We start from the raw sequence: 15,834 nt of genomic DNA on the forward strand, positions 1-15,834 counted from the left end.
GGGATACTGCCCAGAGGCCAATACCATCGATTTGCGGCCACACTAATCCTAATCCGATATGGTAATACCGATTTCAGCGCTACTCCTCTCATTGGGGAGGAGTACAGAAACTGGTTTAAAGAGCCCTTTATATCGATATAAAGGGCCTCGTAGTGTGGACGGGTGCAGCGTTAAATCGGTTTAACGCTGCTAAAATCTGTATAAACGCGTAGTGTAGACCAGGCCTTAGATTGTAGTGTAGGTAATTCGGAAGAGAGCCCAGCTCACTCAGGACATGTGTAACAGTAGAAACTTTAAAGGCCTCACTGCCTTTTTTTTTTATTTTATTTATTAATCTTAAAGTATATCTTGGTTGTGTATGGAGTGTGAAGGATGGGGACTGATCTGTATTAATTTATGAATACTGTATGGCTATATTGCGTTATGGGAATGTTTACTTTTAAGCATGCATTGGTTTAGTTAATAGCAGTGCTCTAAGGAAACAAGCAGGAAGATAACAGAGTGGATTCAGATAAAACACCTCCTCGCAAACAGATCCGAAGGTTAAGAAACAACATGAGAGCTACGTTACTGCTGTTTTGCCAAAGCTGGGAACACACATGTCAAAAGAACAGTAAACAGTTACAGTCTGTATGTTGCTATTTATTTTTTTGGCCTCTGCAACTGTATGCCTGTGTCTTTGAGCATCCCTTAATGCTAATTAATGGGTGTTGGACATAATCATGACATATAGTTTGTAATTATTAATGAGTGTTTGGCTTTTTTTAAAAAAAAGTTAATATGTGTGGAAACACTTCTGAAGTGGATGCCTTTGAGGAGAGAGAAAATTTTGGTTGGAATCAGTTAAGCCTTTTAAAAACTGTTTTAGATATTTACTTAACTCTTTTTAAACAAATTTGGGTGCAATAATTAATCTAGAAATGAGTATTGTGGGGGCAGATAGAATTTGGTCCTCCAAGGCAAGAAACTGCTTTGGACATAGGTGTTTAGAAAGCTTAACAGAGACATACAGTATTCCACTTACTGTTTTGCACAACTTTTTATGCAGGTACATGAACCAATATCCAATCCTTGGTCTCCTGTCTGATGACTACATGGTTTCATCACCAGTTAGACAAACGGAGACTATTGTAATTGAGAAGACTGAAGCAATGTAGAAACATGTAAGCTATCCATGTTAGTTATATTCCATTGCTTGTTGTCGATGTGCAAGTTCAGTACTGTAAAGAAACCAAAAATGGACTTGTAAAAAAGAATTAATTCAACAAAACCTATTTTGGAGGCTTCGCTTCTATTTCAGTAAATAAAGTAGCAAAATGAGCAATGAGTCAGTAAGAACAGCCTAGAGAATGTTTCATAATAGACAAGTACAGTGACATTTCTAAAAATGGTCTATGCATGCTAGTGAAGAATAATAGAAATAGCCTTTACTTTACTTGTATCATATCTTATAACCCTACTTTTAGCTTTTGAAAGGGTTACAGTTTTTATTGATATTACACCATAAGTAGTACTGCAAATGTGCCCTATTTTCTGTTATCTCTAATAGGATGTACCACCCTCAATAAACTAGTAGAGTGGGTGAATAAGAGGCTCTTGTACAAAACTCAAAGCCTGGGGACTCTGATGGCTTCAAACCATCATTATGCCCTCTGAAGCCTGGGCTGCTCCTTTGCACTGGAGTTTGGTATAACTGAGACAGTTACAAGCAGCTTAAGGGTTCCCCCATAGCATTGCCTGGAATTTCTGCTTGCTGTAAACCAGGAGTAGGCAACCTATGGCATGTGTGCTGAAGGTGGCATGCAAGTTGATTTTTTTTTTTTTTGGAGCTATCCTATCTCCTAGAACTGAAAGGGACCCTGAAGGGTCATTGAGTCCAGCCCCCTGCCTTCACTAGCAGCACAAATACTGATTTTGCCCCAGATCCCTAAGTGGCCCCCTCAAGGACTGAACTCACAACCCTGGATTTAGCAGGCCAGTGCTCAAACTACTGAGCTATCCTTTCCCCCCCAGTGGCAATCACACTGCCCAGGTCCTGGCCACTGGTCCAGGGGGCTCTGCATTTTAATTTAATTTTAAATGAAGCTTCTTAAACATTTTAAAAACCTTATTTACTTTACATACAACAATAGTTCAGTTATATATTATAGACTTATAGAAAGAGACCTTCTAAAAATGTTAAAAAGTATTACTGGCACATGAAATCTTAAATTAGAGTGAATAAATGAAGACTCGGCACTCCACTTCTGAAAGGCTGCCAACCTCTGCTGTAAACTAAAGCCCCCACCCTTCCAACTACAGAAACTCCTCACTTAACTTTGTAGTTATGTTCCTGAAAAATGCAATGTTAAGCGAATCCAAACTTGGAGACAAGTAGTTTGCAGACAAAGATTTCTGGGGAGCAGTACTTTAACCCTGAATATAAATAATATACATACATCCAGCACCGTAAACTTAGCTGGCACTTCACACAGACAAACCAGTTCCTTTCACTGAAGAAACAAAGATTGGTGGCTTTTAAGGAGAGAGTGGAGAGCATGGTAGGGGAGAACTGGGAGTCAGTCCCTGCTGTAGGGGACACCATAGGAGTACACTCAATTCTGAGTACAAGGAGATGTAAGAGAGGACTGAGGGGGAAAGGTGGTGGTAGAGGTGTAGAATTTGAAGTGAAAGATAAGAGTCTGATGTTTGCGGTGGGCAGGGTGAAAGTGTTTCTAACCCTTCTCACCAAAACACTCCTGCAGAGAGACCACACAAGTAGAATTACTTTTGCAAAGTGAGAGATGATCAATGTATAGTCAAGTGTTTAAACAAGAGGGAGTTTTAGTAACACTCAGACTGAATATGGAAGCAGCAGCAAAAACAGAAAGATCAGAGGAGTTGCCAGTAAAGATGAAATCAGGGAGTGGGATTAGAGAGGAAAACTAACAAATTAATTTGTAGAGACAGAGTTTGCAATGGTGGCTGGACATAAAAGCAAATTTGAATGAGGGAAGAAAATGAGTAGTAGTTCTAAAAAGGGAAAGCTGTAATGGAAGACTAGGTTTTTCTTACTTATTCAATCATCATCAAGCCTAAAGGAAATCCAGATGTAACAGGTGCATGCAACTAAATTCAAGCCTGGGTATGCAAAGATATACTTCTAAAGAAATCACAAGGGGGAGTTGGAGCCTGTTTGAAAGTTAAACATGTTTGTTTATTTCACTACAGGCGAGGGAGAGTGTGTACTATAAGCTGAGAGAAATTTTGTGTTTTTATCTCCTGCAAACACCAGGACAGCTCCCTAAATGAAAAATCCCTCCCACATTTTAATGAGAGCAGAATTTCACCCCTTAAGTCAATGGCACCAGGTTTTCACCCAAGATCTTTAACCAGTAGAACCTCCGAGTTACGAACTGACCAGTTAACCACATATCTCATTTGGAACTGGAAGTATGCAATCAAGCAGCAGCTGAGACCAATAAGTACAGTACTGTTAAATGTAAACTACTTAAAAAAAGGGGGGGGGAGAGGGGAGGAGAGGAGCATTTTTCTTCTGCATGCAGGGCCGGCTCCAGGCACCAGCGCAGGAAGTAGGTGCTTGGGGTGGCCAATGGAGAGGGGGCAGCACGTCCGGCTCTTCGACAGCGGGTCCCCCAGTCCCTTTCAGAGGGAAGGACCTGCTGCCGAATTGCTGCCAAAGAATGAAGCGGCGCAGTACAGCTGATCACGGCTTTTACCGTCTTTTTGGTTTTTTTTGCAGCTTGGGGCGGCAAAAACGCTGGAGCCGGCCCTGTCTCGTGGTAAAGTTTTAAAGCTGTATTAAGCCAGTGTTCAATTGTAAACTTTTGAGAGACTATCCATAACATTTTGTTCAGAGTTACGCCCTTCCCAAAGTGTTCATAACGCTGAGGTTCAACTGTAGCAGGTTTCAGTTGAAAAGAAATTTTACTTAAGTTACAAACCTACAACAACACAGGTTTATACTAGAAGTGTTTTATTTTCAGCTTCACCTGTAACATCACAAATGCTACTGCAACAACAGATGAGGCAGTGTATTTCAGTTTGTATCAGTTACCACAAAAAATTATCAGTATTTAAGCAAGTTTTTGTCACTGAAATAAGTAAAATTTTCAAAAGCACCTATGTGCTCATTACTGCAGTTTTTAAAAATAAGTAGCAGTTGACTAGCATGCTGCCACGAGTACCAGAATATTTAAACCTGGATGCTTAAAGTTAGACACTAAATGGGAACTAAGGCTATTCACTTAGGTATCTGACTTTCCAGGGGTTTCAGATACCAAATCATATAAAAACAATCGTGTTCCTTGCATAGATTTTTATTTGTAAACACTTGTACAGCAAAATTTTTACATATGTTAAATCTAACGTGATGTTTGTTTTGTGACAGGAATAACTTCCATGCAACTAACTGCTTATTTCTTTTAGGAATGAGCAGCTGGGACCGTCGCTGGATCTGTTCAAAGGCGCTCATACCAAATGACTATCATTACTTTACCTGCTGCTGTTTTGCATCATTAAAAGGTTCAGTCTAATATTTAGAACCAGGCTTTTCCCTGAGCTAAGGTGCATGTGTTAAAGACACACAGTGGGAAATAATGGATTGAGAAAAGCAATCGAAGCAAGCAATTAACTTCTAGCTGATGAAGAACATGCATTATGATATTTAGTCATTCCAGACCACATTGAGTAAAGGGTATTATCCATTCCTCTGTCTTACTTGCTGCACTACTAAGGAGTTTAGTTTGCATGTTGGCTTTTTCTCTGCATGCACAGTGAAGAATAATAGTCATAACAGTTGTAAACGGTAGAGGCAAAATTACATCGATTACAAATGACATGGTAAAGTTTGACATATACCTGTGTGGTAAGCACATCAGCATTTCTTGCAGGGGGTGGGGGGGACTCATGATTTTGATACACTTAAGTGTTTAAAATAGGGGTACCAGTTTCTAATGCTAGAAAATCTTGTAAAGTGTTACCGTATATACTCGATCATAAGCCGGTTCGTTTATAAGCCAACCCTATAATTCAGGGGTCAGCAAACTTTGGCTCCTGGGCCATCAGGATAAGCCACTGGTGGTCCGAGATGGTTTGTTTACCTCAAGTGTGCACAGGCATGGAGGTAAACTAAGTAAAGAGTGTCCCAGCACGCCAGCTGCTTACCCTGACAGGCCGGGACAGCACCTGGTGGGGAAATTTGGGGGGGGGGGGGAGAAGCTGGGAGTAACCCCTTTGACCACCCCCCACTTGACCCCATCCCATCCCTTCCCACCTTATCTGCAGAGGGCCAGGGAAGGATGTCTCTGACCTGGCTGGAGCTACTCTGGCAGGCCAGACCAGGTGGCGCAGCCGCAGCATATTCCAGTGGGCTGGGCTGGGCAGCATGGCCACAGCCTGCTCTGGGGGGCAGGGCCAAGCAGCATAGCTGCAGCCTGCCAACCCCAGAGCTGCAGCTGCTTCGGAGGCTGGGGGAAGAGCAGCGTGGCCAGAAGCAGAGAGACTCTGGCGCTGCCTCTTCCCTTCTGTCTCTGCTGCCTCCCCTTACTCCCTCTGTTGGGCGAGGGGCTGTGTCCCACCTCTCCTTCTCTATACCGGTTCATAAGCTGACCTCCAGCTATGGTGCTTCCCCTTTTTACTAAAAAAAATTTGGCTTATGAACGAGTATATACGTTACTTTATTACTTCACGGATATTACATTGGTTCCAATCCTGCACTTCTCTTCTCATCTGTCCATGCTGAGATCAAATGCTAAGTGAAGCCACAGGCTGTATCTAGAACTAATGGAAATGTAATCAGTGAAGTTTACATAAAAAAAAAAACACACACACAGAAAAATTATGATCTCAAACCTGCATGAGAAATTCTAGAAGTAAAAGTTACCTCTCTGATAACTTCTCTGCATAAACTAACCAAAATGCTTTAACTTGGGAGGAACTCCATCCAGCTCCTCAGTGCTGGGCCATAAGTGATGAATACTAATTTAGCAGATACATTTTATGAAAATCATCATCTATAATTTGGCAAAATAATCTTGTAAACTTTTAAATTTAAGGAAACTAAGTACATTAGAGATCATACAAATAGGTTTTTGACTGAACCTTTATAAACTGAAAAACAGCTGAGACTATCTGTACTATGCATAGTTTAAGATCCTTGAAATTTACTTGTAAATCAAAATTTCAAGAATGTGGTGTATACATTTTTTATATTGGGAAAAGTAGAATGAAAATAGTGCTTGGGCTGTATTCTGTTGCTAATGGAGCAAAATTCCCACTTGATTCAGGACCACAGAATGTGTCCCAATGATTTTGGTATAAGAGATAAAATAGAAAAAGTAGTAAGTTGAAGCAATGGGGTGAGGTTTCAAAAAATATATATAAGAAGATACTGGGAAGAGAGGAATTAAGGGATCTACAGTATTTAAATAGGTGCTAGTTTTTAATTGCTTTTGTAAAGGTTTTCCTTTTCTATATTTCTGTGGATTGATTTAGTTATATTATAGGCACTTGGAGTCCATTTTATATCCATACAGATAGTCAATATATATGTTGGTGAGAACATTTGTGACCTATGGGCGATAATAGCTGGGAAATAAACATTCTTTGTCTATTAATAAAATATAGCGTGCAAGTTTAATTTTCTGTTAACAAAACCTTCCAGCCATGCGTCCATCTGCTTTAGAAAACATCTAATACCTATTGTTTAATTCTTTAGATACATTGATTGATCTAAATGGCTAGGCTACTAGATGCTACATTTTTATTTAACACTGTTACTAGACCCCAAATCCTCCATGCAGGATCTAAGGAGAGGAGGCAGAGTATGCTGAAGGGTACTCAGGGGAGAGAGCCAGGCATAAAGCTGTGTTTGCTCTACAGTCTGTGCTTACTCTAGTGGTGCAAAGGGCTATAAACCAGCAGCAAAGAAATGATCAATATTTTTGAGAATATCAAAACAGTTACTGTCCCCCTTCCACCCTAAAGTTGTAGGGCAAAAATTTCTCAAAGACTTTGAAGGCAACTTCAAAACTTGACCATTCAAATGTTCAGAAGGGACTAATGCATCCATCCTTACTCAGACAAACTGCCCATTGACATTACCTATGATATCGCAACTTCAGACACACTGAAGCTTTAGTTTGCCAGAACTCAAATATTTCCTTCATTCTAAAGCAATTTTCCTATTTAGAGCTTGTTTCTGCCCTTCTGAATCCAATGGGCATTCTGTCACTGATATTAATGGGGAGTACGATCAGACACTGGTGTCAAACTCTGACATCTAATGCATACATTAGCCATAAGAAATTGTGGGGCCAAGCAGACTCTCCCTGTAGAAATAGGGTCTTTAAGTTAATTAAAAAATGTCTGACAAAATAGCTTTCTACAAATTATTAAACACTGACATTTACACCATTTAAAAATAATTCTCATTTAGTTATATTGCAAATATGACATTCACATGCCTTCCCTTCCAAAGTAAAGGAATTTACAGAGTAAGTGATGATGCTAGAAGATATTCACATGAAAAGGTGGGGAATTGTTTGTCAAAATGTGGTCTGCCTAACGGCTATGGCATAATTCTGCTGGCGCAAAACAGCCAGTACGACAGGGTTAGTAAAATGGAAGCCTGAATAAAATGGCTTCTTGTTTAAAAAACAAAACAGTTACTTTGAGTCAACAGGAGGGGAAAATAACTTCATTTTAAAAATAAGTATGGCTAACTATCTTCGCTGGCATCATCTTAGTCTTCTCTCGCTCTGGCTCAACTACCTTGGAAGCAATTCAACAAGCAGCACACAAGTAAAGGAAGAATGCTTTAGACTGGGGGAGGGGGGGCAGAGAGAAGTCACGTAAGTACATTTTGACAGTCTGTACCCTTATGTTCACCCTTTGTACAAAATTTATCATAGTCCTGTAAAAAAGTATGTCTTGAGTTGTCAAATGATAACGCATCTGCTAGATCTATAGCTAAATCTTTGTACATAGCTATGTACAAATATCTATTGCCATAGCAATATAACCACAATCTATATGTAGCTATACCTAACATCTCTATCTGTAGCTCTCTATAGACAAAGATGGCTATCTATGGCTTCAGCAAGCTATATCTTTAGATAGTCAAGTACAGCCAGCGATCTTTATCTACATCTAGCACTGTAGACATCCACAGTGTGTATCTAGATATAAAAGACTGGTATGTATTTGCGCGCGCGCGCACACATACACACACACACACACACAATTATGTCCATAATGAAAGAGCACTGTATATATACAGCTGTACATCTCTCTTTATGTATAGCTAGCTATGTCTACCACAAAAGGTGTATTCTACATTTTAAAGCCTGTAGGATTTATTGACTTGGCAGTTGTAATAATTAAGGGCCATATTTTTTCCAAAAGAACTCCTCTCATGTAAGTAATTCAAATAATCCTATCACAGGTGCCCATGTTTTCCCAAAGTAGTGCAGTCACATGCAATTCCTCCTCAAAAGCAGTAAATCTTGGCTGGTCAGAACTACCCACCTTAAGGTCCTGTGCCTCCTATTTACAATCAGTAAGCTCCTTTTTGCTGACTCTGAAAGCCCTCTCAAAAGGGGATCATCATTAACCTCCTAACCCTGGATGGGAGCTGAAAGGGAGGATATGACAGTTGAGACAAGGGGACATTGTGGAAACAAAACAGCACCTCTCCTGTGCATGGGGGCGCTGAGGATTTTGTTGAAAGGATGCCACTGGGGCAGGAATTGTCTTGGTACAGGATCTAGTAGAAGGGCTGCTCACTGATGTGGATCCCTAGCCACCGCCACAACAGCAACAACATAGGACATATCTGGGGCATATGAAATCTAGCCACCATTAATGTTATTTGCATGGGGACCAAAGTTGTCTTTGTTTACAAGTTGCAACCATTTACTTGCACATTTGAACACTGCTGATACATTGCAGCTGATAATGGGATGCTGTGTACTGGCTGAACTGCCTGAAAATGTGAAACACAATGAAGAAGCAGCTGCTGGGTCCCATTCTACTTTCTGTTAGGCAAGAGCAGCACTGTTTTTCTTTGAGAATCGGGAGTTAATATGCCATTTTTGTGTAGTAATTTTTCAAAGAGCAAAATCCCATCAATTTTTCACTCTTTATAAATATTTTGGGGGCAAAAAAACAAAACAAAACAAAAAAACAAAACAAATACACTAAAAAAAACCTTAGTTATTTCTCTTCAAAGATCCCACTGCAATGGGTGATTTTTTTTTTCCACCCAACCACACTGGATGTGGATGGTACAACATTTCTCTTGATCTATACCTCTAGTAAATTGTATGATACATAGAGAATAAAACATTTTTATCCTGCAAAACCAATGTTTATGTGCCTCTTTTCTCAAACTTTTTTCCATCTGTTGTTCAAGGAGTATCTATGGGTATATCACAGTACTTGCAATTATCTGCTTTAAGAAACACAGAAGCATTACACATACACCCAACATTAAGCCCTGAAAAACGTATATGGATACATTTTATTTTCAAGAAATTACAAACTCGGTGAGACAAAGTCTGAGTCAAGAAACTTGCAAGCTCTACCTAGTGTGGCTGCAAATCTTCTAAATTCGTGGAGCCAAATATCTCCAGTTCTGTCACTGACCTGCTGCATGACCTTGCTCCAGTTACAACATCTGTACAATAGAGAGAGTTCCTTTCTTTGCAAAGCACTTTTAGCTCTACAGATGAAAAGCACCATACAACAGCTAAATATTGCGCACGTGCGCACATACACCCTCCCCCACCCCGAAAACAATTCACTTGGAATAGGATACAGGAGATATGACTGAGATGTAAGATAATTAGAGGCAGAGTGACAACTGATCAAGTCCTCTTTTTTTAGTATCCACATAACAATAGAACAAAAAATATACATACTATGAGATTATGTAGTTTTTTATTTGGACAAACATTTCTGATTGCTAAATGAGTGCTGTCAGTGGTCTATGGATACAAAACTCTTAAAACCATGATTTACTGCCAGGTTATTTTATGCTAAAATAATTTTTAAAGCTCTAGGAATAAGTTTGTCTGCTCTGCTATCCTGCCTCCAGCACTACCCAATAGGTGAAGCTTGACAGGAAGTAACTCCCATAGTGATTATGCATGTATCCAACCATGCATTGCTATACAGAAAGAAATTTCCCTTCCTGACTCCTGGTGATCATCAGCATTGGTATCCTTTCTTCCCCTAGTGCCTACCAATGATAAAAGCATTTGGAAGGAAAGCTTAGGCTGTCAAATCTCTATGGTAACGTCTGCAGGTACAGGGCATTCCTGGTAGCAGAATGTCACCCCTGAAATTCAGTCCTACAAGATACATGCCAAAACTGACCACAGAGAAGCAAAGCGTTCCATTAATGCTCTCCTTGGAATCTCCTCATAGACTACTGCTGCTGCTGGGTTGATTGTTACGTAGTCAAACTGTATTTTCCTCATTTTGGAGATGCTATTGTATGGTATTATTTTTACCTATATAAACCGTGCCCAGGCGCTACAGTAATGGAACCTTTACTAAACAGAAGAATTGTCTTACAGATTGTCAAATTAGCATAAATAGACCAAATACTTCTAGACATCACAGTAAATAGTGCAAGAGAGTCAACAGAAAATATTCAAAACTTACAGTAAAAATTATTTTGGAGGCTTCATAGTACATCCAGACTTTTGCAACGCTCCTCTGTTGAATACTTCATGCAGCGAGAAGACACCTTAAAAAAACTGCAAAATTACTAAAACTATCGAATACGAGATATTGAAATGTTTATAGCAATAACTTTTAAAAGTCTTTCAGGTTTACAAAAGCCAATCAGTGATCTATTTGAATGCTCTTCTCCATAGTGATACAAATAGTAGAAATGTAAAAATAATTCAGAGGTTAAAAAAACTCCCATCAAACTAATTAATTGGATTAAAAGAAGAATTATTAGAAAATTCAAAGTTAAATAAAGAAACTTTCCTTAATCTTCATTTGTTCTTTATTGTAGAAGTCTCTGCAAATATGCAGCCACTCTTATAGTACGGAATCCACAAGAGATGGAGCTATGGATAAAAATTTATCACTCTCTGAATTCCTTTGTTTTTATTAACACTCCTCATTATGTTACTATAGTTTTATATGTATTTGTATTTAAAAAATGGACAATTAATGAGACTGTCCAATAACAGAACTATAACTGACAATTAGAACTGTCAAGCGATTAAAAAAGTAATCAAGATTAATTGCACAGCTAAATAATAATAATAGAATACCTTTTATTTAAACATTTTTGGATAGCTTCTACATTTTCAAATGTATAGATTTCAATTACAAGAGAATACAAAGTGTACAGTGCTCACTTTATTTATATTACAAATATTTGCACTGTAAAAGACACAAAAATAGTATTTTTCAATTCACCTACTACAAGTACTGTAGTGAAATCTCTTTATCATGAAAGTTGAACTTCCAAATGTAGAAATGTAAAAAACAACCCTGCATTCAAGACTAAAACAATGTAAAACTTTAGAGTTCACAAGTCCACCCAGTCCTACTTCTTGTTCAGCCAATCGTTCAGATAAACAAGTTTGTTTACATTTGCAGAAGATAATGCTGCCCACTTCTTGTTTACAATATCACCTGAAAGTGAGAGCAGGCATTTGTGTGGCACTGTTGTAGCCGGTGCCGCAAGATATTTACATGCCAGATGCGCTAAAGAGTCATATGTCCCTTCATGCTTCAACCACCATTCCAGAGGACATGCATTCATGCTGATGACAGGTTCTGCTTGGTTAACTATCCATAGCAGTGCTGACTAACACATTCATATTTATCGTCCGAGTCAGATGCTACCAGCAGAAAGTTGATTTTCTTTTTTGGTGGTTTGGTTCTGTAGTTTCCACATGAGAGTCTTACTCTTTTAAGATTTCTGAAAGCTTTCTCCACACCTCGTCCCTCTCAGATTTTGGAAGGCACTTCAGATTCTTAAATCTTAGGTCAAGTGCTGTAGCTATCTTAAAAATTTCACATTGGTATCTTCTTTGCATTTTGTCAAATTTGCAGAGAAAGTGTTCTTAAAACGAACATGTCCTGGGTCGTCATCTGAGACTGTAATAACATTAAATATATGGCAGAATGCAGGTAAAACAGCAGGGGACATACAATTCTCCCCCAAGGAGTTTAGTCACAAATTTAATTAACACATTTTTTTTTATGAGAGTCATCACCATGAACTTATGTTCTCTGGAACAATGGCTGAAGTATGAAGAGGCATATGACTATTTAGCATATCTGGCACGTAAATATCTTGTGACGCCAGCTACAACAGCGCCATGTGAACACCTGTTCTCGCTTTCAGGTGACACTGTAATTAAGGAGTGGGCAGCATTATCTCCTGTAAATGTAAACAAACTTGTTTCTCTTAGTGATTGGCTGAACAAGAAGTAGGACTGAGTGGACTTGTAGGCTCTAAAGTTTTACATTGGTTTGGTTTTTACTGCAGTTATGTAACAAAAAAAAATCCTACATTTGTAACTTGCACTTTCATGATAAAGAGATTGCACTCTAGTACTTGTATGAGGTGAATTGAACAATACTACTTTTGTTTATCAGTTTTAGAGTACAAATATTTGTAATAAAAAATAATATAAAGTGAGCACTGTACAGTTTACATTCTGTGTTGTAACTGAAATCAATATATCTGAAAACGTAGAAAAGCATCTAAAAATATTTAATAAATTTCCATTGGTATTCTATTGCTTAACAGTGCAATTAATCACAATTTTTTAAATCACGATTACTTTTTTTGAGTCAATCACAAGTTAATTGCAATTAATTCACAGTTCTCCTGATAACTAAGTACTGTGTATTTTAAATGTATATAATTCAAAGTTATATTTTTACAGAACTATTTTTATTAAAACATGAATTTTAAAACAGCTAATATATTTTGTCCGTGTACAGGAAACAACTGTAGATAAAAAGGAAGTACATATTAAAAATAAATTGACATTCTTTTGCCAAAAAAAGGCGTTTTTCACTTATTTAAGTTTTAGTTAATTCTATAGCTGTGGAGTTTATTAAAAAAGATCACAAACATTTAGATGCAACAGTGGGATAATCATTTTTTAGATTTAACTTTATATTATGAAGCCCATTTTAAATTACAGTACATGACCAAGAAAAATTATCATGCCATCAAGCTTTTAGTTTTTCCCTTACTTACATCATTTAAAATGTATGAAACAAAAAATGTAAACAAAATTTCATAGTTTTGGTGGCAAAAATACCATGCTTGTATATGCTGTTTACTGAAGCAGAGTTACTAGCTATTGTCTTACTTAGTAGGAGCAGGGCTGGCGCTAGCATTTAGGCAGCCTAGGCAATCGCCTAGGGTGCCAGGATTATTGAGGGGGCGGCATTTTGCCGGGGGGGGGGGAAACAGGCGGCTCCGGTTGATCTGTCGCAGGCATGGCTGCGGAGGGTCCGTTGGTCCGCGGCTCCGGTGGAGCTGCCGCAGTCATGCCTGCGGATGGTCGGCTGCTCACGCGGCTCTGGTGGACCTCCCGCAGGCATGCCTGCGGCAGCTCCACCAGAGCCACGGACCAACGGACCCTCTGCAGGAATGCCTGCGGCAGCTCCACCAGAGCCGCGGGATCAGTGCGGGGGGCGGCGAAATGGCCATGCGCCTAGGGCGCGAGAAACCCTGGTGCTGGTCCTGAGTAGGAGTGTCTTCTATTCAGACATAAAACTTTGGTGTGTATTGGCCATATGCCAATATTGTTAACAGTTAAAGGTGTAGGAAGTACTCAAGCCATTGTTCAAATACCATGAGCATGGGAAATGGGAATATGGACTTTTGTCTTTTCTACTGTGGCTCTTTCCACCTTTGATTATAGTATTTGACATATCATTTATCATGTAATATTAAGGTTCTCTGAATATGGTTAACTGCTAACAAAACTTATGAGATAAACACAAATCACTTATTTTTTACATGCCTGTAGCTTTAAATTTACATCAATTAATCAATAAAGTACAATAAAAAAGTCTGACATTTTAAAGCAACCCCATCTGTGTATTTATAAGTTTCCTTTCTTGCATGAGCAAACATCAGATTAACAGGCACACAAGCAGCATATACATGGCCAGTAGCACTTGCATCATCTTAGTGTTATAAAACAGGGCAGAGTACAGCTTTACAGCAGAGCTCACTTTACACAGTGTGCTACTTCGAATAGTGTCGTATCAAAAAACAGGTGAAGCTTCCTCCAACTATGGGTCTAAGCACCACACCTTAATTCCTCCATCCATCACCTTTGCCTCATATGAGAGCCCCCACACAAAGGAGTATCACAATGAGCACTTGCCCTACCAGCCTGCCACCCCATTCTAATATTTGCATTTCATAGGCAGTAGGAACTCAATTTGTAAATGAAATGGATTGTTCTGATAACACTGAGAACCACTCCCTCCTGAGGTAAGCTCTCTTGCTGAAAAACGTGTTCATTAACCATGTTTTAAAATTTTTTTGCAAGTAGGATTTAACAAAAACAGTTTTAGAACTTTCTCTTAATTGCTACCTAGTTACAATGAAATATACATGGAGTGTTCATTTTTTGTTAAATCCTAGTTCTGATTTCATTTTCTGTAATTAGAAGTTTGTCCTGCCACTTTATATTTCATTTCAGCTGTTAACGAAACATGTTTTACTTTTCTGAAGATAGGCTGTTTGGCATACTTTCTGCCATCAGGCCAGTTTCTCAAAATGTATTTGATGCAGATATCCCATTACAGTCTATATGCAGACCATACAATGTTTGGCACCACTTATGCACCTTATTATGAGGATATGTAGAAAATAAACTGTAGTACTAAATGTAAAAGTACATCTAGATGATGAAATTAAAATGCATCTTGTAAAGCATATTCATAAAATAGTCTGGCTACACTCCCCCAGAATAACCCAAGAGGTTACCTGCACCAGCCTTAATACTTCTGCAGCAAGTAGTACTGACAGAGCCACCGCTAGCCCAGCTGCCATCGAGACAATGACAGAATAACTAAGGATGATCGCTGAGGGCTCTTTAATGTTGACTTGCCAAGGGGAAAATTGCTTGTATATAATGTATGAAGGACTGAACGGTTTCCCACTACAAAAAATGGTTTTATGCTTTATTTTTTAAGCTTTAACACATGAAGAAAGTGCTTAAACTTCAAGACATTTAAGATAAAGAGATCTCGGGATTAGCTTGAGATGCAAAACTCAGCTCTCTAAACAGATGGACAGATTATCTGTCCACTCAATGTTCCATCAAAATTCCATACTTTAAATCTAATTTTTGGTAGATGAAACAGACTATACAAAACCCTAATTAGTTATTGTAATTGTGTCAATGTTTTGATAAAGATCAACAATCTGTTTCCGGTATTATTAAACTGTACCGTGTTAAATGCAATTAATTATATGCTCACTGTGGCAAAATGGCTACATACATTATGAATCATGGAATGTGTATTTGCAAGCGAATTTTACAATCTGCAGAAAATTAAATAACTGAAAGTTTCATTAGCTATGTAATGTTTCAGCTAAAGTTATTACCCATTGCTTATTTTTGACAGTTTTGATACAGAGGTTTGTTTGTTTACTTTAACATCTCCTACTAGGGGTCACTGTTCTCCTCAAAAGTAGAAATTTGAGGCACTGAGAATATAAGAGCCTGTTAGATTGCAAACTATTTGCTTCATCACATTTTGACAGTTTTTAGATACTTAATATTTTCATATTTCATTTTTGCAAAAGTATTTAAG

At 38.5% G+C, this 15,834-nt stretch overlaps 1 protein-coding gene and 1 long non-coding RNA gene across 2 annotated transcripts in view; one reads left to right on the forward strand and one right to left on the reverse strand.

The window, feature by feature from the left end:
* The window catches only part of POF1B (POF1B actin binding protein), a 57,153-nt gene extending 52,420 nt beyond the window's left edge, over positions 1 to 4,733 (forward strand). Inside the window, exons 14-15 of the mRNA XM_075068741.1 lie at positions 1,049 to 1,163; positions 4,429 to 4,733. Of these exons, the coding sequence (XP_074924842.1) occupies positions 1,049 to 1,157 (109 nt within the window). The 3' untranslated portion in view covers positions 1,158 to 1,163; positions 4,429 to 4,733. The remainder of the gene's footprint in view (positions 1 to 1,048; positions 1,164 to 4,428) is intronic.
* LOC142047205 (uncharacterized) lies at positions 1,148 to 15,514 on the reverse strand. Its single transcript, XR_012656408.1, has 3 exons — positions 15,002 to 15,514; positions 10,672 to 10,756; positions 1,148 to 1,220 (listed from the first exon to the last, which is right to left on the reverse strand). It is a non-coding gene; the product is annotated as an uncharacterized LOC142047205 (long non-coding RNA).
* Positions 15,515 to 15,834: the final 320 nt, after the last annotated feature.

Source organism: Chelonoidis abingdonii, chromosome 8 (genome assembly GCF_003597395.2).
Source record: "Chelonoidis abingdonii isolate Lonesome George chromosome 8, CheloAbing_2.0, whole genome shotgun sequence".
Taxonomy (NCBI): domain Eukaryota; kingdom Metazoa; phylum Chordata; order Testudines; family Testudinidae; genus Chelonoidis; species Chelonoidis abingdonii.